We start from the raw sequence: 27,780 nt of genomic DNA on the forward strand, positions 1-27,780 counted from the left end.
AATTACTCTGTAATACGCATCTTTTCGTCGACCTCCTTTTGCAACCTCTCCGCTTCCTTGTCCGCGTCCTCCTCACCCTCCCCTCCTGCCCCTGCCTCCGCCTCCGCCTGCTGCGACTCCTTCTCCCGCTCAAACTGCTTCTCGACGACCTGCAACTCGCGTTCCTGGCGCGCGACATTCTCGCCAATGACATCCTCAAAGCCAATCTTCTCGAGAATCTTCCCCACGAGGTAGCGATACTTCAAATGTCCACTGACGAGCTCGCTCACATTGACATTTTCCACGCCGGGGACTCCGGCTATGGCCTGTAAGCCTGCAATGCCATACTGAACTGAGCTCGTGCGGTACAAAAAGGCCAAGATGTAGTCTCGTTCCGAGTAGACATTGACCACGCGGCCTGCCACGACGGCGCGCACGTTGCGCCAGTCCGAGGAGTCCGAGGGGGTCGGGGCGCCCATGAGGACGACAGACTCGACAAGCCCAAAGGCCCGGCGGGCCGCGAGGTGCTGGAGACAGGAGTAAATGACCCGCGCGCCGAGAGAGTAGCCGATCAGCGTGACGGGCCGCTGGCCCTGGGCGCGGTTGATGAGGGCGTCGGCGAGGACTTCGCCGGCCTTGTCGCCCCGCGTGCGCGCGATGCTGAACGGGTTATCCACCACGCGGGAGATTTTGAGCAGTCCCAGTGGCCACAGCGCGGCGGTCAGACTGGCGAAGATGGTGCGTTTGATGATTTCGCTCTTGGCGTAGCCCCATGCCGCGCTCTTGACCATGGCCGTGAGTGCGTTGCCCAGTGAGAGGAGCGCTTCGAGTTCCCATCGCAGAGCGAAGATTTCGGACCCGTGCCCTAGCACGCGCCAGGGCCGAGTTATTTCGTCTTGCGACGTAAGCCAGCCGCTGATCCCGATGGTGATGCGTAGTCTGTGGTCTTCGGAAGCAGAGGCGGCGGGGTTCTTGTTGTCAGACTCGGAGGTAATAGGAGCTCTGGAGGAAGAAGAGGAAGAAGCCTGGGGAGACTTGGGCCCGCGCACAGGAACAAAGGCAAAGTCCGATACTTCTTTTGCGTAATTATCCATCATTTGCCCCGTCATGCGCCCGCCATATGCGCCAAACAGGCTCCCCACGACGACGCTGCTTCCAGCCAAGGTTCCCAGGTATCCTGCGGCGGCGGTCGCGCCGAGCCCAAGTCCGCCCATGACGCTGCCGATTCCGGCGGCGACAAGAGGAGCGGCCAGGCCGCCAGTGACGCCGATGAGTGCGGCGCCGGCTACAGATGCGAGTCCGACTTTCCATTTGCGCGAGATTTTGTTTTCTTCTGCCTTTTTGGCAGTTTCTTCGTCGCCGCTCATCTCCTTGGCTGCTTTCAGCAGGCCTTGGGCGACCTTTGTCTCATCCTCGGCAAGGATATTGATGGGTAGTCTGAGACTGCTAGTCAGGTAGAGCAGAAGAATGCGTGAATCTGCAGTATACTGCTCGAGACTGAGCAAGAGAAGAAGCATCGAGTGTAAGATGAGGATGCGCGTTTCTTCGGGCAGATTGGCCAGCGGAGTGGAAATTGGAGGGAATAGTTCTAATAACGCAGCAGATACGGTCTCAGTGGGAGCGTTTTCTCGGACTTCTTTTGTTTGGCCAGTACTCTCATCGACGTGTCCTGGCTTGGCCTCGTGCTTTTGCTGCTGTGCTTGTTGAGGAGAATTGACTACCTCGCCGACTCGTCGTAGTACACTGTCCCGCCATTCGTCGAATGCTTCTAATGCTGCAATTTTTAACTCTTGCACCTCTGGTTTTGCTAGTTCTCGTGCCTGCTGCTCTTGCTGCTCCTGTCGTTTGCGTAGTTGGTCGGCCGCATCGTCGGGGTTGTTGGAAGAGTCTGTGTCGGTGTTATGGGGCTCATCTTGTACGGTAAATGTATGAGAGATCCGCTTGCGCATTGTCTCAGTAACGCTTGCAATCAGCAGTGTGAGGTCACTGCATTGATGCGCGTCCAGGACGGTCCGCAGAGACTGATCATCGCCTTGGGACTCCTGCGTGTCCTCCTTTGAGGACCACGGCATTTGTTTGAACATGGCGATCCAGATTCCTGTCTTGGTGGTAGATTTATGGGGAAATCTGTACCATGTGATCTTCGTCACAGTGATGATTTGAAAAGGCAGGTTTGGACCATGCCATATATACTATAAACAATGAAGCTCTCAAGGGATGAGGTAGATAGGCGGTTCGCTTGCATGACGTCAATCCATCAACATTCGGACTGCAGTTCGCTTCTTCTTTGGGTGGTAGATCAACATCCTCATCATCGAACTTGAACACATGTATTCCCAGTCACGGCGTCAAATTTCTCACGGAAACAATTGTGAAATGGCACTTGGAGATGAAAGTGGTATTGTAATCTAATTCAAAAGTCTATTTGATTTATTGATTCTTGTCATGTCCAATATGGCCCGAATAGTCGTAGACAAACCTGAGTCATGGTAGGTCTTGATAATAGCCTCTCAATTCTCAGAAAGCGCCTGAGATCCGCTGCCATTATTGCGTCTTGTAATCCAGTCTGGATTGCCGTTTCGCAGAGCCAATCTGGAGTTGATATCTCGCCATTGTCGCTCCGTCATCATTTTGGCATTCTGGTGGAGGAAATGCTGTTTGAGTCCGAGGATTCTATTTTCCACCAACGTGGTTGAAGGAAATGCTCGGTGGGAAAGAGCTAAAGTCGTATTCTTCGCGAACCATTTTCAGCTGAGATTGATCGAAGAGATCGTCGGGAATATGTGGATCAGACATACGTCCATTTTCAATGGAGCTCGTCTTTCCCTTCCGAGCTGCCGTTTCAAGAAGAACAATTATAATGATCTTCCCGAGAGTCTTCTGGCGATGTGGAGGTAGATCGTAGGCGAGACGGTAATCAATAATCGCTCCGTTCATGTACTGTTTTCTTTGGTGCTTTCGACAACAAAAAATCTTCCAATCTTCTGTGACGTAGAACCCAAAACATCCCAGTCTTCTGCACCCTGCGTGTTCACCTTTGCCTCAGACTTTCGGCGTATGCGTCGGCCTCGGCCGACAATCTCTTCCTTGGCGAATGCTTCCTTGAGATGATCCAGACCAATGGTCTGTTCCAGCTCCGCCTCGGCAGTTTCATCGCGTAGGCTACTCAATGGCCTGACTCCATCTGTATTGACACTCTGAATCTCCTTCACAAAGTGTAGTTGCGACCCCAGAGTCTTGAGCATTTCAGCCTCTTCCTCGGGAGATTTAGGGAGCGGTAAAGCGGAGAGGCGAAGCAGGTGATGGAGCTCTTTCTGGGTGATCTCGGCCGTACTATCCTCAGCGGTCTGAGGCAGAAGCGATCGTACGGACCATGTAGGTTTGGAAAGCATCGAGGAGATATCATTGGCATTGGATTTGGACGAGTTGGTGCGCCTACACTCAAATAGAGTGCCTCGGAGTTGCCAGATACCAAGGCGTTGGAGGTGGCATAACGGTTGACGAATTCGTAATGCTATCGACATTGTGCCAATTAATGGAGACACTCAAGAGTAATATATTAATCTCCCGAGGTGTCTTCACAATACTCTTGCAAGGAGTCCGCAATAGTTAAGAGTTGTTGATGCTGGCAGAGGAAGGAGAGGTCTCCGTTTACGCCTAAAAGGGAAGGTTTCGCGACTGTGGCTGGAGTGGATTTAGTGGCTGGTGTAATCGGGCACGATAACGCCCCATGTGTTGATCCCCAGCTCTCTGACAAGCGTCATAACCACCCTGTCAACCAACAAACTCTTCCATCTTCCAGTCGCATATCTCACCCTTGTGTCTTTCTTGCTGGAACCGAAGCGTTTCAATTTTAGATCGTCATCATGGCACAGGATCCCAGAGTGCTACTGCAGCAGGTATAAGCTTAACCCCGCCGCATTCCTAGGGAGCAAGGTTATTAACTACTGCTCTTCCAGGCAGACAAATTAGTATCAAGCGCCAGTGGTGGATTCAGTTTCTTCGGAGGCCGGACAGAGAAATTTGAAAATGCAGCAGATTTATATGTCCAGGCAGCCAATGCGTTTCGAATGCAGAAGCAGGGTATGTCTCCCTCGACGAAACGCTTTCCAACCAAGCACACCTTCTCAGATTGCTGATTATGCGCTTCGATAAAGGCAAGGAAGCTGGACTCGCGTTTGAACGAGCGGCGAGTATCCAAACTGAGAAGCTCAATGAGCCCGATGATGCCGCAAATTCCATGACCGAAGCATTCAAAGCATACCGAAAGTCTGATCCCGAAGACGCTGCGCGGGTCCTAGAGCAGGCCATCTCTCACTACACTTTGAAGGGCAACTTCAGAAGAGCGGCGACACAGAAACAGAATCTTGCAGAACTTTACGAGGTTGAACTCGGAGACCAAAAACGAGCTATGGATGCCTACGAAACAGCTGCCGGTTGGTTCGAAGGCGACAATGCGGAAGCGTATGACCCCTTTACCTCGCAACATACATTTGAGCATTGTATTTTAATCATCAATTTTGCAGACTCGCAAACAAGCTTTGGCTCAAGCTTGCAGAACTTGCGGCTCTCGAAGGCGACTACTACAAGGGCATCGAGAACTTTGAAAAGGTGGCCAAGACATCTGTCAATAACAACCTCATGAAGTATTCGGTCAAGGAATATCTTCTGAAAGCAGGCATCTGTCATCTTGCTACAAATGTATGTGTTATACGAATGCTGGGTATATAATTGCAGCTAACAGAAGGCCAGGACATGGTCGGTACTGGACGAGCGATCGAAGGCTACCGTGAATTGGACCAGACTTTTGCGTCTACGAGAGAGCATCAACTTCTCGTAGACTTGGCAGAAGCGGTTGAACAAGGTGACCAAGAAGCCTTTTCTGATAAGCTATTTCAATTTGACCAGCTGAGTAAGCTGGACAAGTGGAAGACGACGCTTTTGCTGCGTGTGAAGAATAACATTGAGGAAAAGGGAGAGGACTTTTCGTAAATTTGGCGCTTTGAGAGCATATGATTTTGGGAACAATAACACAGTTTGATCATTATACTAATAGTTTATGAATGAGATATCATCCTTACTATCATTTAACGGCTAATAAATTTCGCGTTGCATATCATTTTCCTACCCAAAATACTTGATTCTCACTCTACATAAAAATGATATGATATCATACATTCAGACTCCGCTTGATTGGAGGGTAAAGAGGAAATTGAAAAAAAAAAAAAGAGGGAGATATTTTGGCATTATAGTCTGGAATAGACTCAACTAAAAACCCCATAAATGTCAAATAAGAATAAATTGATAAGGAACGGTAATGAAGGTGTCTGGTCGTCTCACGGTTTCGTGGCGGAATGAAGCGTCTGGAGGATTAGTCATCAGCCGTCACTCGCCGCAGTCGCATATCGGGACCCTAAAAAGTCGGAGACTGTCTGGGACTCTGTCAACAATCAACGAGACACTGAAACGTGCCGCCCGTCGATCGATCCTCAGCGGCTTTATTGCTCAGCTGAGTCCTGCAAATCCGGATGCATGCAGTGACATGGCGCGCTCTGCGGTTGCTGCCCGGGAATGCCGTACGGAGTAGCTGCCGTACCATTGGAGGCCGCCGTTACCGCGCCCCAATCCGTGCCTTTCATCGATCTGCAATTGCGTATGCCAGTCCTCAAGACCCCTCGGATACGAAACCACCGGCATGGAGACAGAACGGAGAGGAGAAACCCGCCGAAGAGGAAGCAGATGAGGGAAGAAACAACCCCGAAGTGACGGAAAACGATGGTCTACCTGAACCGACACCAGAACAGTTGCAACGCGGTCAAGACAAGAACTCAACCTATGGCTCTGCAGCGCGGAGGTCAATGCGAAACCGAAAATCATCTCAACCCCCACCTCAACTACCCCCAGTGGTTCTGCCCGAATGGTTCTTCGAAAGAAGAGTGAAACTCTGGGACAACTTAGAATCCGGAGCGGAAGGATCGCCGAGCCTGGGCGTTTTCAAAGGGACAGAAGGAGACGCTCCGGCGTTCGATCCTCTCAAGGATGGAACACCCCGTGAACAGGATCAATTTCGCTACGTGTTGCCAGAGGATATCTGGAACGAAGTCAAAGCAACGGTTAGAGCTGGGCTCAAACTTCCGACCACGCGCTTCACCGACGATTTCACTCCCGACAAGCGGAACCTCTTGCTACAATGTCCTCACGATGGTGGAATATACTTTCTTGATGAGGTCGTTGCCTCCGTCGCAAAAGCGCTCAAATGTGATGTCGTGCAACTCGACTCGCAAGACTTGGCCGAGTTTGGCGGCGATTACCTTACGGAATCCTCCATTCGTTCGCTCAGCTACGATACTTATCAAGGCGTGTCTACACAGAGTGGAAAGGAGGCAGAAGAGGAGGAAGACGATGACGATGACTTTGCGGGCGAGGACGAAGATGAGGAAGGAATTCCTTCACGGTCAAATTCGTCACGGCTTGGCAATCCGTCAATCTCAAAAGTTAGCGCGATACCCATTGGAACATTTGCTGGAAGCCTAGAGGACCTTTTCAAGGGCGCAAAGGTCACCAAGCTTGGCGATGGAGCGGGCTCCAATGGTGCTCTCGAAGACTCTGCGCTAGGCTTCGGTCGGGGCAGGGGAGGGCCTTTGGAGAACTGGGAAGAATTGAAGTTTTCTGCATTTCTAGAAGCATTGGTAGACTCTCCCCGCCAAAAGAGAGCAAAATCTGGTTGCGAAGTTCAAACATCAGAGGAGAGAGGAACCATTGTACTCATCAAGGATTTCAAAGAGATTCAGGAAACTGCACGGGGCGCTAGAATGATCCACAAGATCCAGCAGGGCGTCGTCAAAAGAAGAAACCTGGGGCAGAAGGTGATTATGCTTGGAACAGTGGCTGCGCAAGAGTTTATGCCTTCATTTACGAAGTGGGGCATTAGAGCTGCGCAAACACAGGGAGAAATGGGCGACAACCATGGCCGAACCATTGTGGTGCCGCCCTCAGGTTATTCCGCCAAGGCAGACGTTTTCCATCAAGACGAGGTGCAACGGACACGGGAGATCAACACCAGACATTTGCGAGATATGATTCGCCGCCTCAGCTCCGATGCAGATCTTACCAATGAAATTTGCGACCAGATTGATGTTCGTATTAACACAGCCGAAGGCGCGTCTATTGGCATTGAGGATTCAGTTTGGTCTTTTGACAGAGTACACCGAGTAGCCGTCACCGTGCTTGGTCTGCTAGAAGATGGCCAGGTGTTGGAGCCGGGCCTGATAGACCGAGCACTGGAGCTGCTGAACCGAAGCGACAATAGCAAATTCAGAATGGCGGCAGAAGAAAAGGAAGTCTCGAAGCAGGAGAAGCTGATGGAGGAATCTGTAACAGGAACACCCAACCAGCGCCCTTCAAAAGGTCTAGAATTGGAAGAACGGATGAAAAGGTTACGAAAGACTTGCAACTCGCATGAGAAGAAGTTATTAAATGGAGTTGTAAAGCCTGGTATGTCTTGCATCCCACAAAAGTTTACGCCCTTTTATCCAGTTATACCTAACTGATTCCACTAGAAAACATCCATACGGCCTTTTCTGACGTCCGAGCTCCATCTGAAACGGTGGACGCTCTGCGGACCTTGACGTCACTGTCATTGATCCGCCCAGAGGCATTCACGTACGGTGTCCTGGCCACCGACAAGATTCCCGGTCTGCTTCTGTACGGCCCACCAGGCACTGGTAAAACCCTACTTGCCAAGGCTGTCGCAAAGGAGAGCGGCGCTACGGTTCTTGAAGTCAGCGGATCCGAAGTGTACGACATGTACGTCGGCGAGGGCGAGAAGAACGTCAAGGCCATTTTCAGCTTGGCCCGAAAACTGAGCCCATGCATTGTCTTCATTGACGAAGCGGATGCCATTTTTGGATCACGTGGCGGGCACTCCAGCCGGACCAGTCACCGTGAACTGATCAACCAGTTTTTGCGCGAATGGGATGGCATGAACAACTTGTCTGCTTTCATCATGGTGGCCACAAATCGACCATTCGACCTTGACGATGCCGTCCTGCGTCGTCTTCCGCGGCGCTTGCTCGTCGATCTGCCCGTCGAAGCGGACCGTGAAGCCATTCTCAAGATTCATCTCAAGGACGAGACTCTTGATCCTAGCGTATCGCTGGCTGCTCTCGCATCCCAGACACCATTCTACTCTGGGTCCGACCTCAAGAACCTTTCCGTTGCCGCGGCGCTTGCCTGCGTGCGTGAAGAAAACGACGCAGCGGCGAAACATGAGGGGCCCGAACCTTACAAGTACCCGGAAAAGCGAACATTGAGTCAGCGCCACTTTGACAGGGCGATGGAGGAAATCAGCGCCAGCATCAACGAGGACATGAGTTCCTTGACGGCCATTAAGAAGTTTGACGAAAAGTATGGCGATCGCAGGTCCCAGCGAAAGAAGGCGCCGACATGGGGATTCGCGACTGCTCCTGAGGAGGTCCGAGACACAAAGCCTGTCCGGAGCTAAATTGGTCTTCTTTCGAAATGGATTGGGATAAAGGACAAGCGGCAAGGGATTATTTATACTGTACATTACGTGTATCAATAGCGCATTATGGATCGGAGCATTCGTGGCTAGATAGATTATTCTTTCAATTTACAGATGAAACATTATGACTATTCATATCAATGGCATCGAACGGTGTGTATATATTGTAGATTGTAATGGTTGAGATGTGACTGCGGAGGACAGTCTGCCCCGCTCTGCTCTGCCGAGGGGGTCCCTCCCCTCGCTCTTTCCGTGATCGACGCCAGGATTGTTGTCGTAACGAGTCCTACGAACCATTGAAGACCGAAATATCCTCTTTTTTTCGCACATCTAAAATTGTACCCAATTTTGACGGCTGATCTTCTTTCGTTCCTCATTCGCGATGCTAGACTATTGCATTTGGCCTTGAATCTCTTTGCGGATGATCCTCTCGCGCCGCCAACGCATTTCAACACCAACCGCCAACGTCATGTCATCTACTAACTAGTACCGGCGGACCCTCGACAAAATAAAATCTCCCCGCAGCTCACCGCAGTCTTATTCTGCCAACCTGCACCCCAACCTGCAATTGAACCTTTTCTCTCCAATTTGTTAATACTGTCAACAAACCACGCTCTCACTCTCACTCGATTCGCAATCGCATTATCCAATTCCCCCAAGTCCAACTCCTTCAAATTGCGCCCTCTTAGCTCTTACCCGTCCTAGCTCTCAGCTCTCCTAGCTCTCTTCCATCACACTACTTTCCCCCCCACCAACATACCCCCCAGCAACACACTATCCAACGTACACTCTACATCCAAGGATCGCACACATGCAGCATTCCAACATCCCCAACCTGCCCAGCCTGTCCGCCACCTCTCCGCTCGCGCTCGCCGCCCTGGAGAACCCCAAATCCGGCATGTCCGCATCCACCGCCGCCGCCGTGCGCCGGCGCTACCTCTCGCGCAACAGCAACAGCAACCCGACCGACCCCACCGGCTCCGCCGCCAAGCGCAGCGAAGCCGGCCGCGCGGCCGCGCGCGAACTCGCAGTCAAAGTCAAAGAGGAATGGGAGTTTACTTTTGATCCCGCTGCGCCGGTCAAGCGCGATGGCGAGGGGGACGATATGCACCTCGCGGGCAGCGAGGTCACGGAGGCCGGGGGAGTAGTACGCGAGTGGCGCGAGCGGGATGCGGATTCGCTGTCCCCTGAGCCGGAGGGCGACGAGGAAGAGGAGAAGGATGCGCAGAACAGAGAGGAGTATTCGTTTTTGAATGGCATTGCGTCCTCGGCGGCGGCTGCGTTGGGGATTGGGCATCACGGAGCGCATGGAGTTCACGGGGCGCATGGAACGCATGGGACGCAGGGTCGTGAGGTATCCGGGGATAAGCATGCTCAAGGGTCAGACGAGGCTAGCTCCCATAGGAGAGACGCTGGAGAAACATATCTCTTCACGACCCCAGACGACGTCGGTCCGTCGCTGGCCAAACGCACAGCGGAGCGGCGGTACAAGAAGCGCAAACTCCTGGAAGAGGAAATGCGCTGGAACGAGGGCCTAAGATGCTGGGCCGCCAGACGGGATGCGTGGTCTGGTGCGAAACGTAAAGTTGCGCGGCTGTCCCGGTCGTCGTCGTCGTCGTATCCTGATGTGTATACTTCGTCTGGATTGTCTACAGGTACGGGTACGGGTACAGTTTCAGGGTCAGGGGCTTCGTCTGCGGGGTCTGCGTCGACGTCTGCTCGGCTTCAACCTACGCCTGACTCGGATGCACGTGTGGATGGCGGAGTTGAGGTCGATCTCGCCGCCGATGGCGTCCCGCTCGGTCAATTGCCTTTGCCGCCTGTTTCTCCTTTACATCCAGACCGTTCGTCCTCTTTACGTCCCGGTCCCGGTGGTCCAGACCCCTCGTCTTCGTCTTCATATCCAAGCACGCACAAACACAACCACCAAAACCAAAACCACGACACCGACACCGACACCGACACAGATACACACAGAGACGGAGGCAAAGACGACACGTCGACGGCAACAGCAACGCAAATCCTCATCCCCCTCGCCCCACCACTCATCCCCCCCTCCAATCCCGTCCGCGCAGCCATCACCCCGGCCGCCTACAGCAACATATACTCCAAGATCGTCGTCCAGGGCCTTGCCCCTTCCATCCCGATTAATCTCAAGGACATGACCCGCTCCCTCGTCCAGGGCTGGAAAGACGATGGCCAGTGGCCCCCGAAACCGACCGCGCCGGAGCCGAGTATGTTTGTTGCCAAGAGGATGGTTGAGCGGGCCGGTCATGGTTCTGCTGTTCCTCATTCTTCTGTTCCTCGTTCTTCTGTTCAACATGGTTCTGCTGCTGCTGCTGGTACGACTGGGACGGGTCGTGGGGCGGCTGTTGGGACGGCCACCGCTGGGACAGCCAGTCGGACAGCGACAACAGGTGGGATGGGGACAGGGACGACTGGCGGAGGTGAAGGTCAAGGTCGGAGGGGAAGTGGACACGGACACGGGCACGGAATAGGACATAATATCCTGCGTGCGTTTGGCGGGGGGCATTTCCATCATCACGGTCAAAGTGCGCAGGGTAGCCAGGGTGCGCAGGGTAGTCAAGGCCATGGTCAAGGTGGTCAAGGACGTCAATAGCAGCGACGGTAGCAGTAGCACCGCCACTACTATCACAAACAATGTAAATGTAAGATAATATCTTATGTAGAATAGGTATGGTAACATATTATGCAGAACATCTAGTCTTGTAAACTTAAATGTTCAAGGTTAACAATAATAAAAAATACTTTGAACCGCGCTAGAGGTGGACATTGCCTGATCGGTCGATGATATATGTCTCTCTGCAAGGCATCACCACTTCTATGCGAGGGTTCTGTAGCCTGCTGCAAGGTGTAAATTATGAAAGTAGGCCTGGATGCATGCATCATGTCATGAAACAGTCCCCTGTGGCTACCCTCCTTCCCCCCCCCCCTTTGGGTGCGGGGACCCAAAATCCAAAACCCCTGAGGTTTGATACAGGTGGTAGTCTGCCATCCCTCCAGAGCTGAAGAATGAAACTCACTAAATTACAGTTAAAGCTTTTAGTATTGTAGTTAAGAATTGTGGTTAAGAATCTATATTTTAACCTATCTAGCTCAATTTTCATGCTATATGCTTCGGGGTTGATACATTTCCAACATAGAATACATAGGTTTATTGTAAAAATCATCTTTATGTTAGTCAAATTTAGGGAGGGAAGGAGGGAGAAGCAAAGCTTCAACGGACTGAATTTTAATTCTTATACTATCTATACTATACATACCATACCATACGTACCATACCATACCATACCATACGTACCATACCATACGTACCATACCATACCAGTAACCCTATACCCTATACCCTTAATATACAAAATAGTTCAAAGTCCACCTCCGAGTGAAACATAGCGTGAAACAAAGAGAGGGCCTTGCATCAATTAATTGACCCTTGCATAGGTAATGAAGCCCTTGCATGCAGCTCAATTATATAAGGAGTCAAGATGGCCCCGGAATCTCAATTCTTTCAACATCACCGTGCTATGACTACTATGCTATGACTACTATGCTATGACTACTATGCTATGACTACTATGCTATGACTACTATGTTATGAAAACAAGCTTCCCCGGCGAGGCCGTGGAGAATACTAAGAGTCCAGACTAACCCTTCAGACTAACCTCTCAATAGGGACCATCCGATCGCCAGACTAGAAGCTCCCAGCGGCCAGCGCCCAGGAATCACACGTTCAACTTGTTAAAGGTAATAAATAATTGATGTTATTATTACTAGAGATATTTGTGAAACAAAGTCCTATGCGATGCATTGTGCAATGTGCGATTATGCCACTATGCTGCCACTATGCTAGTAATGCTAGTGCTAGTGATGTAATTAATACTATTATGCTATAATGCTATAATGCTATGCTATAATGCAATAATATGCTATAATGGCAACCGAAATGAAAGCATTATTCACCGCTATTCGATTTACCTCGTAGGTATGTATGTGTATGTACTGAGGTACCGAGGTAATGCAACACCGGGCGCCGTGAGATGGGAGATGGGAGGTCCTAGAAAGGAAAGGAATGGAAGAAGAGAAGAAGGGATGAAGAAAGGAGAAGAATGGTAGAAGGGAAAAGGGGAAGAAAAGGTAATAGATGTTGAAAGCTAGAATGTTGAAGCAGAAGCCAATGTTTTTGAGGGAGGAGAAGAAAAAGAAGAAGAGGAAAGAAAAATAAGATGATTATATTCATAATATAAGTGTTCATGAGGTTGGATGTCCAAGGAGACAAGGTAGTAAACTGCGCACGATACAAAGCAAGCACTAAGGCTTGTGTGACTCGTGTTCGTGGTGTTCGGGAATGGGCGAGTGGGCCAGAGGAGGCTTCTCTCCGCCAGTGGCGGTGCTTGGCCTGGACACGTCGTGTTGGATTTGATGCGGGAGTTTGGTGAAGCTCTCGCGGCTATTGACGCGGTCAATGTCGTACGGGTTGCCTTCGTACAGCGAGTTTTGCGTGCGGATCGACCGCAAGCTCTGCTTCGTTTGTGTTCGCGAAAGCGGTTCGTGGGTGGTGGTGGTGGTCCCGTGCTCGCCAGGAGCAGCGCTCGGGCCTTCATCATCGACGTCCGAGGACGACGAGGACTTGTCGTCTTCGGCCTCGGCGACCGGCGGTGCCTGCGACTCGCGCAATTTGCGCATAAAGGCTTCGGAAGTGGCAGCGAACTTGCATCGAGCGCGGATTTGCGCGCCGTACTTGTAGAAGAGGAACGGGAACGGAACGCATGCGACGGCGAGGAAGGCGGGAATCGACGACGCCCAGTGGATACCCAGGTTGTGGTACATGTAGGTTGTGAACAAGGGGAACGCAGTTCCAAAGAGCGATCGGAGCACGGCGTTGGCGGCGAGCACGGAGGCGGCGAAGATGGTATAGGAATCAATCAGGTAGTTGAACACGCTGAGAAAGACAAAGACCATGCCGAAACCAAAAGGCACACCGGCAGCGATACTGGCCATCCAATGGACGTGGGGAGAGTTGGTCCACGCAAACCAGAACAGTCCAATAGGGATCAAGATGCCGCCAATCAAGCAAAGCGGAAGACGCTCCTCGGGCGGAGCGAAGCCACCGTGCTTCTTGACCGCGCGCACATATCGTTTATTGTCGAAGATGGAGGTGAAGACGGCAGACAGCATGCCAACCATGACACCCAAAAATGCCAGGCCACCGATACCTTCGTTCCAGTGACGCTCTTCCTGGTACACAATGGGAAAGGCGCCAAACATCATATAGAGCGTACCGTAGATGATGGCCATGTAAATGCTGAGCAAGAGCACAATGGGTTCGAACAAGAGCAAGACCCACGGTCGCAACAGCGAGGTTTTGAGGGCCTCGGAGAGCTTGACAGGACCCCGTTCAATCTCCAATTTGCTCCGGTAGACTTTGCCCGTCATCTTCGACAGGTTCTGGGCTCGGTGACGAAGCAGCACCGGCGCATAAGTCTCCGGCACAAGGACGGAGCAGATGATCCAAATAACGCCGCTGAAAATGGCAAGAAAGCCTTCAACCCATCGCCAGCCAGCATTCATGCCGAGAAATCCTCCAATAATGGGACCAAGTGTCGGACCCAAGAATGGCGCGGCGGCAAAAATGCTCAATGCGAGACCTCTCTGGGCAGCAGGGAACATGTCGGCAATGACACCACCAGCATTGGTGAGCGGCGAGGATCCAAAGGCACCGGCAAAGAATCGAAGGATGATGAGCGTCTGAATGTTTTGCGAGCCTGCAGCTCCGGCGCAAAAGGCCGTGAGGGCGCCATATGTGAAGAAGAAGAGCACCTGGCGTCCAAACAATTCACTGAGCGGAGCCCAGAGCAGAGGACCAATGGCGAACCCCAAGACGAAGAGCGCTACACCCAGCGTCACCACTTCGGTCCCCACGTTGAATTGCATCATCATTTCCCGAATACCGCCAGTATACGCGGACGAGGTCAAGGCCACGGCAAGTGTTGCCACGGCCACGAGAATGGTAATTGCCCATTTTTTGAACAGCGAAAAGCCCATGGGATTGCAAGGATCGTCGGGAATCCATTCCACAACATAGGGATCTTCTTCTGTCCCAGAACCATTGTGATGATGATTTATGACTTCAGGTGGACAGTAGCCCCGCTCTAACACGAGCCGCATGTGCGGCACGTGAGCTGGCTTTTGAGCCTCGACATCACCTCCCTCCGCCTTCATTTTTTTTGGGGCGGGAGAAGATGAAGAAAATAAAAGTTATCCTCGTATACTGCTGATGAGTTTGATGTTGTATCGATTACGCAAAAAGCATTGAAAACGTCGGTGGAATAGGCGCGATAGTCCTGTGGCGCGTATGGAGTAGCTCAGGATGAGCAGGTAAATAATTCAAAAACGAATGAAGAGCTCATTAAAAGCTCGAATTAGTTATGAGGCCAATGAAAAGGATATCAACGGCAAGGACGAGGGGTGCCTCGTGGCGTCTCTGACATCAGGATATTCAAATCAAGAGACATCTGTGCGCTCCAGGGTGGCTTCTTTAGTATTTAAATTGTTTGGAGTCAAAGGAGAGGAAAAGAGTTGGTGTCTTCGGCAAGTCAGATCGGTTTGCCCCGACCGGAATTAAGACCTGGGGGGGGACGGAGATCATCCCGTCCTTCGCTTGGTCTGCTCTCTAGCGCATGGTGGCTTACCCAATCAAGCTAAGTCACGCCCTATTTAGACCAGAGTTGCTTCCTGACAGCCGAGGCATCTTTGGAGACTGACCAATGACAATACAATCTCCCTCGGAAAAGCACAATTTATGCCACGCGCATTACCGAATTATGCGTTTATCCTCGGCATAGCCGGGATCTTAAATATCCGACTCCTTTTGTGCAAAGATGTCTTTCATAACTCTACAATATGCAGATATATGCAGAGATATGCAGGTATATTCCCCAATTTACGGCCCGGGAATCCTTGACAGGATTTGAGACCCTAAAATGTGCAGACCCGCATGGGAAACACAAAACATCTGACACATCCTACGGCCGTAGCATCGTCGTCCTTTACGCAGCCAAGCATTCCCCACGGCCATGAACCAAGATATCCAGATATGATTGAAGGAGGATTTGTGTCCTCTGACTCATGATCCAGGATTTATCGTAGAATGAGTTTTTAAGCTAGCTATACGTTAATTAAAAGGATTGCTGCGACATTGACGATACAGCTGATAATCGCAATCTCATTTAATCTGTCATCTTATCAGATGATCAGAGTCGGTGTGGGCGAGGGCTGGCCGTCCTGGTCCCTAAGCGCCATGGTCGGATATCCCACGTCCGTGACGCGAATCTCAAGTCGAAAATTGTGACTCGGAGTCCAGAATCAGCCTGCCCCGTGTCTGACCCTTTCTCTTGGGACAAGGTTCCAGTTCGGCGTGTTCCCCCCCCCTTTCGATACCCATGTTTTTTTCTTTTGACCCGTGCATCTAGAGCCAAAATCTCACTTGCAATCCCCTTGATCCCTTCTCGCATCTAGCCTTCCTTGGGCATGATTTGCTCGTATCCTTTTTTTTGTTTCTACGAGTATGGAGTATGTTCCCTAGCTGATATGCGCTGCAGGTGCCAGTGGCTTTAGCTAGTCGCCGAGTGAGTAAATCTGACCTGACCATCATCAACACCCCTCATGCCCAAGGTACCTATGCAGATGCGTGGCAGTCTTCTTTCGGCGGATATTTCTCATTGCTTTTTCCAGTCCTTGGCCAGAATTGGAAAATTATCACAATCATCATATTGCTTGTGAGTGGACTATGGTCTGATTTTAGTTGCCGCAATGTATAGCCCTGGCTTTGCGGCGCGTGGCCAGCACTCCCTAGCGCCCGACGCCCCCCTACTACCGCCCGAAAGGCTGCATAACTTTAAGCCGAGCACAATCTCTGTACGGGATAAATGTGCCTCCGCATGCCGGCCATAACTTCAATGGCATCATAAGAAGATATTTTTGAATATTAATAAAATTAAAGGATTGATCGACTCCAATCCACTTCTTATGACTTTCTCTCCTCAATGAGCTGTCCACACTCTCAAATGCCTTCGAGGCTAGCCTTTTGTGCTAATCCAACAATAGAAGTCCTGTTGCTGTCAAAATTCTAGAAATTATGATAGCTTTATCCATATGGTAGAAGAGACACTTGTCAAACATGAGCTGATAAACGTGAAAACAATATACCGTCGTTCGCGAACGACGCTCTCATCAAAACGGAATATTTTGACCTGCCAGCTCCCTTGGCCGGTTTTCCAATCAATAAACGCCAAAAGTATGCCAAGCAATGTCCCCAACCCTTTCAGCGGTATCTTTTCAACGTAATATGTACAGTATTATTTTATATATTCCAGCGCATTTCTAAAATGCCTCATGATCCTTTGTATTCACTGTCGGCTAGTTCTTCTTCACCGAATCGGCTTCGGAGGTCGAAATTTCCCGAATCACCACATCCTTATTATCGTTCTCCTTCTTCTCGTCGCTTCTTCCGCTCCAAAAAGAGCTAATTGACCATCGACTTGTAGATGATTCCTCTGGCTTTGGCTTCTGTTCGCGGATTACAGGTGAAGGATTGTGTGTTGCTGTCGTCGGCTCAGGCGTTGTTTCTGGCTGATTCTCTTTCACATCATGCTGCTTCGCGCTGGAATCATAAGCCAATCAATTCGTTCAAAATCATATCTCGACGTACAATTCAGCCTGCTTCTCCCTCTCCTGTTCTTGAAAAGATGGGCCGAAAGTCGCTACGCCTGGGTGGAAGAGTCAGTATAGAGCTCGAACGACAGTCGAAGAGTTTCCCTCGTACCATTGGCCACACCAAAGCCCACTGCCAAGAGCAGAGGCACGAATCCTCGTCTGCCCATTTCACTACAAGTGGCGGGCGTCCCTCCCAAAATCGCAGAACTCGCTGGTGTAGGCGACGTCGTCAAAGATGTACTGTACTGTAGCGCCTTTGCCTTCCCCACGACGCGCTAATGCCAATTAAGCGATTCCATTACAGTTGCCTGAACCGCCTGACGCGTGGGCGCGTCTTTCTGTAGTTTATCGCTAAAAGCTTTAGGTAAACTGCCAAACATCATTGCTTGAATGTTTCGGTCAACATCTCGTGCTGAAGCAACGGGTATTTTGTCCGCGGAATGATTATTCGGGCAAATGGTGGAATGGAGAGACCGGGGTTACGTTCCGGACTCAGATGAGGAGGAAGATGACTCTCAGCCTACTTTTCCTACCCATCAATTTCCCGCTCAGGATGACGCCGACAGCGAGGACGAGTTGTCCAAGGATTTTGGCACAAGCTCCAATGGCCTCTGGAGTATACCACGTATCAGGTCAAGCGGTGCCACGCTCAAGGACAAAATCGCCCCCGGCTCCGTCACGCGCGAAAATCATAAAGAGTCGATAGATCAACAAGAAGTGGCAAGTCCCCATCGTCTTCCAGACCTATGGTATGCTAATAACACACCAGCCATCCTTGTCCCCGAAGCGGCTACACTCATCGGGAGATTCTAGTCAACCAACACCAAAAACAGACTCGCCATTGGTTCTGCAGCAGAATCCAGAACTTACGAAAGAGACGCAATTGCCAGAAGCTCGTGATGCAATCCCGTTACACCCCGACTGTGAGACCTCTGCTCACTTCGATACCATAGACGGAAATCTCTCAGACTCATCTTCCTCTCTCCTCAGTGAACCGCCGTTGGATTTGGAACAAAATGGAATGTTCGGAGATCTTCCGGCGCTCCCAGAGGAACCCGGTATCTCCGGATTTGCTGGCGTTGTTCTTCCAACGATCGATAGACGGGAAGCCTCTAATGGGCTTTCTCGACGCTCATTGAGGCAGAGGAACCCTATTCAACTTCACCCTTATATGCTAGAAGGAGAGAGATACAGACAATTTCTGCGTGCAAGAGGCTTGAAACCCCTGCGAATAGCAGCAGATAGCCAGCAAACGAGACGAAGAGGGAGCAACTCGTCGGATGTGGAGTATCAGGCGGATAACGCGGAATCGCAGTCTATTCCAGCGGCGAGCTCGCCACCAAGGGCTTCACCATCACGAGTTCTTGGCAAATTTCCTTCCAATCCGCCTCCGAATGTCATGACTGAGCTGAACATTGATTTTGGAGGTGACGATGACTTCCCTGATGTCGATGCGATACTTCACAGAAACCTTGAAGGTGCCGTGCAAGCGGGCCACAAACGCCGAAAAACTCAGACCTACACTCACAAGCAAAGGAAAGTTCCTAATATTGTTGCCCCGCAGGGGTCTCCTGCAAAGCTCATTAGGACAGAAGGGCAGGATGACGATTCAATTTTCAATATTCCGCCATCTTCACCATCGTCTAACACAACGCGACTGACGGACGAAGAACTTCCAATCCGTGCAGCATTCAAATTTCCTCGGGGCGTGTCCATCGACCCGCCTGATACCCCTGCAACGTCATCCGAAACAAGAAATGCGCCACTTGTGGAATTATCAGAAGACTCTGATAGTGGAAATGATTTTGACCATCGCCCCTTGAGACCGATTTTGGCCCCACACTCCCCTGGTCTTCCACCGTCTCCTCCAGTGCTATCGACTGGCCCATCTCATTCGGCGTCTCAAAATGATGATTCAAAACAGTTGAGAAAAGTCAGAAGACGAATAAAGGGTGTCCTCCCCGCCTCGTGGTTGAGGCTTGATCAACAGGCCCAGAAGACCACTCGAGCCGGGCATCCTTCGCATAACCACCAAAACCCACCCACAACTGATACAAACCCGCAACGAGGTGTTGCCCAAAGATTGGCTGGAACCAGAAGGCATGATGTTTCAACTCCTCGAGGAGTATCAGGTCCTTTTCTCTTATCAAGCTCAAGTGAAGATGATTCCGACGATCAGACTATACAATATACAGGGCCAGTGAGGCACGATGATTTCTCTCATCCTTTCACAGAACCTGAAGACGTCCAAGAAGATAATCGGATTGACTTGATGCTTCCTTCTGTGTCACGCCATCGACAGTCGGGCAAAGGCCAGCGAAAAAAACAGCTCAGACTCACAGATATCATTCAATCGACCGTGGAAAGGAGAATCGGAAAAGGTACCCCTTCAGGTTTGTTGTCTCCAGTATCGTCGAAACGGCAAAAGAAGAATCACCTCTCCTCCAAGCTTCAGAAAGCTATTCAACGGAAGTCTGTGACTCCTGCTCCGCCCAAATTGAGCATAATAGATGCTCCAGCGTCTTTGGTTTCTACCCAAGACACACCCAAGTTCATCAGGTTGGCTTTACGTCAAGCACGGCGGCAGAAGAATTACGGCAGACACAGTCCGACAAGTAAAGTGATTCGGCTTCATACCGTAGAAGACACTCAAGATGCGACATCTGTTCTACGGGACTGGCGGCGTGGAAAGATTAGACCGTGGACAAGCAGGGACAAGTCGCCCATCCGCGACGATGCCCAGCACCCTCTCGCACGACTCCCTGAAAATGACTCTCGGAGTGCAATCCAGCGCCCAGCCCCGGTGGCCGAAGCTGAGGGGCTCAGAGGGTCGAGCAACGCGGAAAATTCTCTTAGATTTCCTGAACAACTGCCACTGGTTCCTGCTCAACCAGTAAAACAAAAAGGGCAATTAAAGGCAAAAACAAGGCAGACGGTGTTTGGGCCGCGGATATCTCTCAAGAACAAGCCTAAGAGGCAAAAAGGCCTTCAACCGCTTCTTCAAAGACATCAACCACGTCCGGCTCAAGTGGAATGGACCGAAACCGACTACGGTCAGCGTCACCCACGAGCGGCCTTTCAGCAGAAGCTCGGGATAATTGACCGTCAATTCCAAGAAAAATCGACTAAGGACTCGAAAATTTCGAATTTGCCTCTTGAAAGGTTTCTCGAGGACACCACTGATATGCCCTCAATTACAAGCAACGGCCAGATGCGTACTGCTCTAGAAACGAACAACGATAGTTTCAATGGCCCGCCTGGGCTGTTACGAGTTGACCAGAGCCGTCGTCAACGCAAGCGCATTGCCAACCGTCTGGATATTAATGCTATAAATTTTGGCCAACTTGAAGGCTCGGTTGTGGTGCCTGACGATGGTATCTCAGAGTCAGGTCAAACATCTCGCACCGACTATAGTGGCGCTCTTAGAAACGTAGGAAGTTACGGCACTGTTCATACTACCGACTTCCAAATGTGCCCACTGCGAATAGGAACGTTCTTTCATAAAAGCACGTTTATTGGGAGTGGAGATCTTGCGAAAGTCTTGCATTTTGTGCCGTCAGAAACTATTTCCGAGCAGTCATCTACCACAATTCAATTCCATGATCAGATGTTCAAATGGGGCCCGTGGGACGAATCTACTTCATCTGAGATGGGGCTAGTACTATGCTGGATGGGCGAGAGACTGGGGGACGGCTCAGCTCGGAAAGACTTTGTTGAAAGTAGGGACATCTGCATCTACGAAATAGCTGTAAACCTACTTCGGTCTATTGTGCACTACTTCACGAGCACATTGACGTTCTTAGATCCTGTTGATCGAACGTTTTTCATTCTCAGAATGTTACGCCTCATCGAGCCACTTTCAGTGGAAACGCAGAAAGCTATTTCCCTGGCAGCTTCTGAAGTACAGTCATGTCCGCAACCGTTCGAGCATCTTCTGCACATTCAAATGTTGGTGCTTGTTTCGACTGCGTTCATAATCCAAACAGCCGCTCAATCCCTCGTGGAAACACAACATCGGAATGAAGCCGAAAATGTCCTAAAACGGGTAGCTCAAACCCTCGCTAGATCTCTTGTTGCAAGGGGAGTTGCTATGATCAAAAGGTTTTGCCAAGAAAACAAGAGAGGTCATCGTGTGGAGACAGGTCGGGGAAGTAATAATATTGTGGCAGAGAGTTGGGTCGTTATGATGAAGATTGTTGAGAAGATGCGCCCTCAGGGGGTTACTTTCTGGGAGATTGCTAACGCAGAAATTTTGAGTGTTGATATCGAAACATGCTCCGATGCGCGCATCTTCGAAGATATTTGGGCGAATATATATGCCCTACTCCCTCTTCAAGAGTTTGACGATAATGGCCTTCTTGATGGGGAAGTGAGGCTAGGTCCATCTGAAGAAAACTGGGTGCCTGTTCAAAAAGTTCTTGCTCGACTATTTCAGCTTTATTCCACGTCTTCCCACATTCAGCCTCCTGTTTACAACTCTTATTTACGGGCCAATTTCGCTCGCTGTTTTCATCTCATCACACAATGGAGATGGTACCGCTGCGAGTCCATCGTTCTGCTCATGTTTGACTTTTTGGGCCGCCAGAATGGACTGTCACACTTGCGGAATGAAGAGAGTCACGGATCGCCAGCCTTTCTGGAACATCTCAATGGCAAGTTACAGTTATCTATCGAACCCCGAGATCGCTGTTTTCACATATTTCTCAAGCTTGTCGGATCAGGCTTGCAAAAGCTGCGAGGCATCTATACTGACAGAAAGATTGGAAATATTACCTGGCGGCTGTTACCAAATCATGGACGGCTCTTTTCCAAACACGAGACCGTGCGTCAGGAAGATCTCGATTCCCTGAGAAACCATCATGATCTTTTGAGCGTCCTTTATTGGGCTTGTCCTCCTTCTGTGCGACCCCGACCAGGCAGCATCCAGAGCCTTGTTGACCCCGAGACATCTCATATTGAAGCTTGCCAAATTAATATCCGCACATGGTCTAATTTGGTGCGATTTCAATTGTCCACCGATGAGTCGGCTTCTCGACTCGAACCGTTTTCTGACTGGCATAATGAATTTATTGGACTGCTCTTGGTGCAGCACGCTATGGCCCGGTCTGAAGGGGAGGCTCACCTTTCTGCAGCGACCAGAGAGGGCCAACAGCGTGTTACAGCTGATCTTGTGGAGACTGTAATTAGCAGGAATCAGCGATCAATTGAGGCACTCTTGTCTAGTGCTCTTTCCTTGATGCGAAATGCTATTTCTCTTGCGAGCAATGGGGAGTGTGCAAAGTTGTTGCTCTCCAAAGGTATGTTTTTTTCAATCCACTTGCTGGGGATATTATTTTGACCATCTCATGATGAATAGCTTGCACTGTTGACATCTTCACACTCTTTGATTCGAGGTGCCCGCAAAGGAATAAGATTGTTTCGCAGTCGCTAGACATCGTCCTGGAATACATTGATGTCTTCAATAGCTCTTCCGTTACCCAACATCAGCCGGGTGAGGACAGTCAGGAATATGGAGATTGGTCTGCTTTTGAAGAAGATGCGGCTGCATCGGTTCAGGAGATGTCTGATGTATGTGGCCCTTTTCTCTTGCCGAGATGCTCAAGTCGTTTTTTTGCTCACCCTTGCAGTATATTTCCCCTCAAATATACGACAGCTTGCAGCGTCTCCTTTCCAATTGCTTCGGTGCTGATATACCGCCTGATGAGAACATTCTTCTCAAAGTCATTGAAGTATGGACAACGACAGCTCGCTTTCTTGTACAGAGGAATTTCAAGGTTTGTTCTGGCTCTCTTTTCTATCTGTACGTTTGATATACTAACATGCGTAGACATGGGAAAGTTATATTGGATCATATGGCTCTGATTCTTGGGAATGCCTAAGAGGAACGGAGCAGACGAGAAAGTTTGCACCTTACTTTCTTTCAATGGTTCTTGAAAAGGATAATTCAAGCTACCATGTAAGTGTTACTCGCAAATCTTTTTCTTTTATTCTTTTTTCCAATACAAGTCTGACCACCTCAGGTTCATATGCAATTTTTCCTTTCAGCCTGGATCACTTGCCTAGTCGAACGAGAATCGATGCTCAAATTCCAACATCGACTGACTACTGCACTCCTCAATATAGATGGAGCCAATCCACTACTTAGGAATCCACCTTTCTGGGCAGATGCAAAGACTGGTCTGTTCTCTATCACGCCTCTGGAGTTCCGAGAGAGACGTCTGTCTCTAATATCAAGTATGTTATATCTGGTCAGATCTGAAGTCTCAATTGTCACTAACACCAGCAGCGGTACTTGACAATATGAGAGAAAGCCTGGCAGATGTAGAAGAATCACCAAACAAGGCGATAGCGCTGAGACAACAATATAAAGCGCTTCTGAAACAGATGATGACAGCCATGAGAAACAACTACCAGGAGCTTCGCGAAGAAACGGGTTTCAGCGGCGTCTACGTTGACTTTGTGCAGCAAGTCATCCAGGCACTGCAGCAGCATACTGCCGATATTTGTCCAGTCGACCGATTCTTCACCGACTCCAGCGCGTTCCCCCTTCCAGCCAGCGATCCAACATATGTAGTAGGACGGCTGAAGAGTTACGGGCTACGACTGTCAGACATTAGAATGCCCAAACAACTCGTGACATTCACACAGACTGTATCTGAGCGAGCATCTGTGGACAATCAGCAATCCTACCTCGTCAACCAACTCCGACTAGCAATGAGCGGAACATTTGAAGATGGCGATCCGGCACGGCCTACGCTACGTGCATTCCTTTTACAGGCCGTGTTTCCAGCGTATTTGCAGCTGGCATTCCAAACCGCGGCAGGCTGGATTCTCGCAAAACCTCTTCTGCGCGCCGTCGAATATACCTTTGAAGACGTCCTCGAGGACCTCGATGCAAACAACACCCGCTGTGTCGAATCTGTCATCGCCTTCATTACAAGCATGCTAGACACCTTTCGCCAATCCTTTGAGCTCCTCGTCGATCACTCTGGCCTGCTCGAACAATCCTCCACCGTCAGCCTCCTTGCCTCGTCCTTTGCCACCATCACCGCAGCCCTGTCTCCCATCGACTACCTCCAGCGCTGCACCGGCCGAGCCAACCACGCAGTCAAATGCATTGCCTTTTTCCGATCTTTTGCCATTTTCGTCGCAACTCTACTCCTCGGCCATCCAGACAGTCTTGTTTCTCCATATATTGGACTCGACAACAGTTTTGGGTCCTCTGACCATCTGGATCTCGAGTCCGATTCAGATGCGTTGGACGAGTCGGATAAGTATCATGACATTCGCCGCTTCTGCACGCACGAGCTCCAACAGTCCCTCGCCAAAAACTGGACGCACTATGCAAATCACTATTTTCTTTTGAGAGGAAATATGCGCAAGCAAGTCATGGTCGATGCCAGATCCCTCGAGGACGAAAAACTGGATTTGTTTGCGGCTATTCATACCTTTTTAATGGTCCTCGGTCGAATGTCGGGCCTTGGATTCGCGGGGTGTACGTCTTTTTCTTCTGGTTCTGCGTCCGCCTGGGGTGGGAGTGGTGGGTGGGGCGGTGGTGGGGGACGGGCGGGTGGGTTTGAACCTGGTGGGGTCGGTGACGGTGGTGCGGGTGGGTTTAGCAGTGGTGGCGGGGGCGGGGTGGGTGGATATAGCAGAACTCATGCTCATGATCATGACGACGAAGATGAAGAAGAGCAAGTTCTTCGGGGAAGACCGAAACGGGATCAATCCTTGGGAGTAGCAGAGTTGTTGATTTAAACAACAGTACTACCTTTAACCTTTGTATCTTTTTTTCTTTCTTCGTCGTCTTTATACAACAACAGCTAAGGGTTTGGGGTTGGGGGTTGGGGGACGAGAGAGCAATGCCCGGTCTTACAGTAGAACTAGGATGTGGATTTAGATACCATAGACAATATGGACTGCATAGTTACCTAGGTACGCTAGGACAAAGGATGAAAAACTACTACATACAACATACAACATACTGCATACTACACTGTTCAAGGGGGCTATGTAAAAGGTAAAATGTATGATGATGATGATGAGGATGATGATGAGATTCGGGAAAAGATATAAATAGTTATAATATCAAGGAAGAAAAAAGAAATACACAGGTAATTTAAAATGGCTGAGAAGAACATGACAAGAAGAAGACGAAGAGGACAAGATGAGGTATACAACGTAGTTTAGGTTTACAAAACATCTACGCGTCAATGAGGTTGCCATTGGCGGGCTCGCCGTCGGGCTTGTCCGAGTTGTCGACAGTGTCCTTGTTGCCGGTGCGCTGCTGCTTGCCCTTGCGGTCAGCGGTGGCAGTGCGCTGGTAGAACTCGTTGATGACCTTGGCGGGGATACGGTTGAGCAGTTCCTTGGGGTAGATGCGGAGCAAGCTCCAGGCGAGGTCGAGCGAGTCGTAAATAGACCGGGCCTCGTACGCGCCCTGCGAGATGAAGGAACGCTCGAATTTTTCGAGGAATTCGAGCGAAAGCTTGTCTTCAGGCGACAAGGCTTCTTCACCGACGACGGCCTTCATGGATGCTATATGACAGACAGTGAATTAGCGTTGTGTAGGAGAAAAAAGAAAAGAAAGAAAATATATGGAAGATCTTCAGGGCAGACTTACCGGCATCACGACCAATGGCGTACTTGGCATACAGCTGGTTCGAAACGTCACCGTGGTCCTTTCGCGTGTGACCTTCACCAATGGCAGACTTCATGAGACGCGACAGCGAGGGCAGGACGTTGATCGGAGGGTAGATACCACGGTTGTGGAGCTGACGGTCGATGAAGATCTGACCCTCAGTAATATAACCCGTCAGGTCGGGAATGGGGTGAGTAATATCTGGGTAGACTGTCAGTATACGTTATGATAAGGTGCAGTGGGAGTATCCGGTCATACCATCGTTAGGCATGGTCAAGATGGGAATCTGCGTAATAGAGCCATTACGGCCCTCAACGCGACCAGCACGCTCGTAAATGGTCGACAAGTCAGTATACATGTAACCGGGGTATCCACGGCGACCGGGCACTTCTTCGCGAGCAGCAGAAACCTCACGAAGAGCATCACAGTAGGCAGACAAATCGGTAAGAATGACCAAAACGTGCTTCTCCAGCTGGTAGGCATAATACTCGGCGGTGGTAAGGGCCAGACGAGGAGTAATAATACGCTCGATGCTGCGAGAATCGTCAGTATTGTTTTACAAGCAAGCGAACCCAATGGGTCATACGTAGGGTCGTTGGCCAAGTTCAAGAACAGCGTCACCCTCTCCAGAGAACCGTTCTCCTCAAAGTCTCGGGTGAAGAATCGACTGGTTTCCAAGTTGACACCCATGGCGGCGAAGACAATGGAGAAGTTCTCCTCGTGGTCATCATGCACACCCTTGGTGGGCTTACTGACCAGACCAGCCTGACGACAGATCTGGGCGGCAATCTCGTTGTGGGGCAGACCAGCTGCAGAGAAAATGGGGATCTTTTGGCCACGGGCAATAGAGTTCATGGTGTCGATAGCAGAGATACCGGTGGAAATCATCTCTTCGGGGTAGACCTATCACATTGTTAAGTCTCCGGTAATCGACAATAGGCTTTCCATCTTTTAAACGTACACGAGAGTAAGGGTTGATTGGACTGCCGTTGATGTCGAGGTAGTCCTCCGCAAGCACTTTGGGACCCTTGTCGATAGCACGACCCGAACCATCAAAGATACGGCCCAGCATGTCCTCCGAGACACCCAACTTCAAGCTGTGTCCAGTGAACTCGACTTTCGTCTATAGAGGTTTGTCAATATATGTGCCCCTCAAGCTCCGCGCGGGGGCAGCCAATATACCTTCTTCACATCGACACCTGATGTACCCTCAAACACCTTGTCTCAAAATTAGCTTAGTTGAACTTTTTCTCGACCCTGAAGCTTTCTTAATTATACCTGAACAACTGCTCGGTTTCCTGTACAGTATATTATTAGCGACGCATTCTGGCAATCTTAGAGACAGCTTATCATACCTCGAGCCTCGAGAACCTGACCAGACCGCTCGGTACCATCGGGGAGAGTCAAGGAGACAATCTCGTTGTATCGGGGGAATTTGACCTGATTAATCGATTAGAATATAAGAGAATCGATTGACATCGACGCAAGACTGACATTGTCAAGGATGACCAGCGGTCCGTTAACACCACCAATGGTATTGTAGCGTATTCTTGGCTTGATGGAGGTCATTCGGGGGTCCACGAACTCGGGCGCCATGGTTGCTGGTTAGATCGAGACCTGTTGTCGATTCCGAAACTATCCACGACCTTTATAGCGTACAATTTTGGCAGCAAAAGGGCCCGTTCGAGGTCGAAATTGGGAAAAAGTATCGCTATGACAGGTGGGAACCGGGTTGACGAGCTGGTGGTGATGTTTCGCTAACCTAGAGGACTGACGCTAGATGGTTCGTGCCGTCAGATGGAGGGAAGCTCCGACGCCATCACCCATGGTACGATATGCCCTTTCCCGCGTATTTTCTAGTCTGATGATGATAAAGTTGATAAACCACCATTACAAACGCCAA

At 50.3% G+C, this 27,780-nt stretch overlaps 9 protein-coding genes across 9 annotated transcripts; 4 read left to right on the forward strand and 5 right to left on the reverse strand.

The window, feature by feature from the left end:
* Window positions 1-2: 2 nt before the first annotated feature.
* On the reverse strand, window positions 3-2,051 carry L228DRAFT_214013 (DUF726-domain-containing protein; the record flags this gene model as incomplete). The annotated part of the gene is made up of 2 exons (XM_018330017.1): window positions 3-950; window positions 1,029-2,051. The coding sequence occupies 2 exons, from the start codon at window positions 2,049-2,051 to the stop codon at window positions 3-5; spliced, it is 1,971 nt and encodes a 656-aa protein (XP_018185422.1).
* Window positions 2,052-2,793: 742 nt separating this feature from the next.
* Window positions 2,794-3,573, reverse strand: L228DRAFT_30755 (hypothetical protein). The gene has a single exon (XM_018336461.1). The coding sequence runs from the start codon at window positions 3,501-3,503 to the stop codon at window positions 2,913-2,915; it is 591 nt and encodes a 196-aa protein (XP_018185423.1). The 5' UTR covers window positions 3,504-3,573; the 3' UTR covers window positions 2,794-2,912.
* Window positions 3,574-3,741: 168 nt separating this feature from the next.
* Window positions 3,742-5,075, forward strand: L228DRAFT_250291 (vesicular-fusion protein Sec17). Its single transcript, XM_018333289.1, has 5 exons — window positions 3,742-3,878; window positions 3,939-4,062; window positions 4,137-4,443; window positions 4,506-4,680; window positions 4,732-5,075. The coding sequence occupies exons 1-5, from the start codon at window positions 3,846-3,848 to the stop codon at window positions 4,969-4,971; spliced, it is 879 nt and encodes a 292-aa protein (XP_018185424.1). The 5' UTR covers window positions 3,742-3,845; the 3' UTR covers window positions 4,972-5,075.
* A 356-nt stretch (window positions 5,076-5,431) lies between these two features.
* L228DRAFT_263214 (AAA-domain-containing protein) lies at window positions 5,432-8,620 on the forward strand. Its single transcript, XM_018334476.1, has 2 exons — window positions 5,432-7,473; window positions 7,539-8,620. Exons 1-2 carry the CDS (start codon window positions 5,508-5,510, stop codon window positions 8,480-8,482), a joined length of 2,910 nt encoding a protein of 969 aa, XP_018185425.1. The 5' UTR covers window positions 5,432-5,507; the 3' UTR covers window positions 8,483-8,620.
* A 236-nt stretch (window positions 8,621-8,856) lies between these two features.
* On the forward strand, window positions 8,857-11,222 carry L228DRAFT_250293 (hypothetical protein). Its single transcript, XM_018333290.1, has one exon. The coding sequence runs from the start codon at window positions 9,315-9,317 to the stop codon at window positions 11,121-11,123; it is 1,809 nt and encodes a 602-aa protein (XP_018185426.1). The 5' UTR covers window positions 8,857-9,314; the 3' UTR covers window positions 11,124-11,222.
* A 1,610-nt stretch (window positions 11,223-12,832) lies between these two features.
* Window positions 12,833-14,743, reverse strand: L228DRAFT_254134 (MFS general substrate transporter; the record flags this gene model as incomplete). Its single annotated transcript, XM_018333807.1, has 2 exons — window positions 12,833-13,096; window positions 13,133-14,743. The coding sequence occupies 2 exons, from the start codon at window positions 14,741-14,743 to the stop codon at window positions 12,833-12,835; spliced, it is 1,875 nt and encodes a 624-aa protein (XP_018185427.1).
* A 1,712-nt stretch (window positions 14,744-16,455) lies between these two features.
* On the reverse strand, window positions 16,456-17,475 carry L228DRAFT_250295 (hypothetical protein). Its single transcript, XM_018333291.1, has 3 exons — window positions 17,346-17,475; window positions 17,232-17,289; window positions 16,456-17,183 (listed from the first exon to the last, which is right to left on the reverse strand). Exons 1-3 carry the CDS (start codon window positions 17,401-17,403, stop codon window positions 16,940-16,942), a joined length of 360 nt encoding a protein of 119 aa, XP_018185428.1. The 5' UTR covers window positions 17,404-17,475; the 3' UTR covers window positions 16,456-16,939.
* Window positions 17,476-17,632: 157 nt separating this feature from the next.
* L228DRAFT_30814 (hypothetical protein) lies at window positions 17,633-25,217 on the forward strand. Its single transcript, XM_018336462.1, has 7 exons — window positions 17,633-17,956; window positions 18,006-22,533; window positions 22,593-22,804; window positions 22,864-23,010; window positions 23,064-23,192; window positions 23,257-23,470; window positions 23,523-25,217. Exons 1-7 carry the CDS (start codon window positions 17,693-17,695, stop codon window positions 24,992-24,994), a joined length of 6,966 nt encoding a protein of 2,321 aa, XP_018185429.1. The 5' UTR covers window positions 17,633-17,692; the 3' UTR covers window positions 24,995-25,217.
* L228DRAFT_223739 (V-type proton ATPase subunit B) lies at window positions 25,066-27,756 on the reverse strand. Its single transcript, XM_018330331.1, has 9 exons — window positions 27,372-27,756; window positions 27,233-27,317; window positions 27,156-27,175; window positions 27,060-27,095; window positions 26,839-27,000; window positions 26,464-26,780; window positions 26,136-26,410; window positions 25,860-26,078; window positions 25,066-25,774 (listed from the first exon to the last, which is right to left on the reverse strand). Exons 1-9 carry the CDS (start codon window positions 27,471-27,473, stop codon window positions 25,440-25,442), a joined length of 1,551 nt encoding a protein of 516 aa, XP_018185430.1. The 5' UTR covers window positions 27,474-27,756; the 3' UTR covers window positions 25,066-25,439.
* Window positions 27,757-27,780: the final 24 nt, after the last annotated feature.

The sequence above is a fragment of the Xylona heveae genome (assembly GCF_001619985.1).
Source record: "Xylona heveae TC161 unplaced genomic scaffold L228scaffold_11, whole genome shotgun sequence".
NCBI classification, from domain to species: Eukaryota; Fungi; Ascomycota; class Xylonomycetes; order Xylonales; family Xylonaceae; genus Xylona; species Xylona heveae.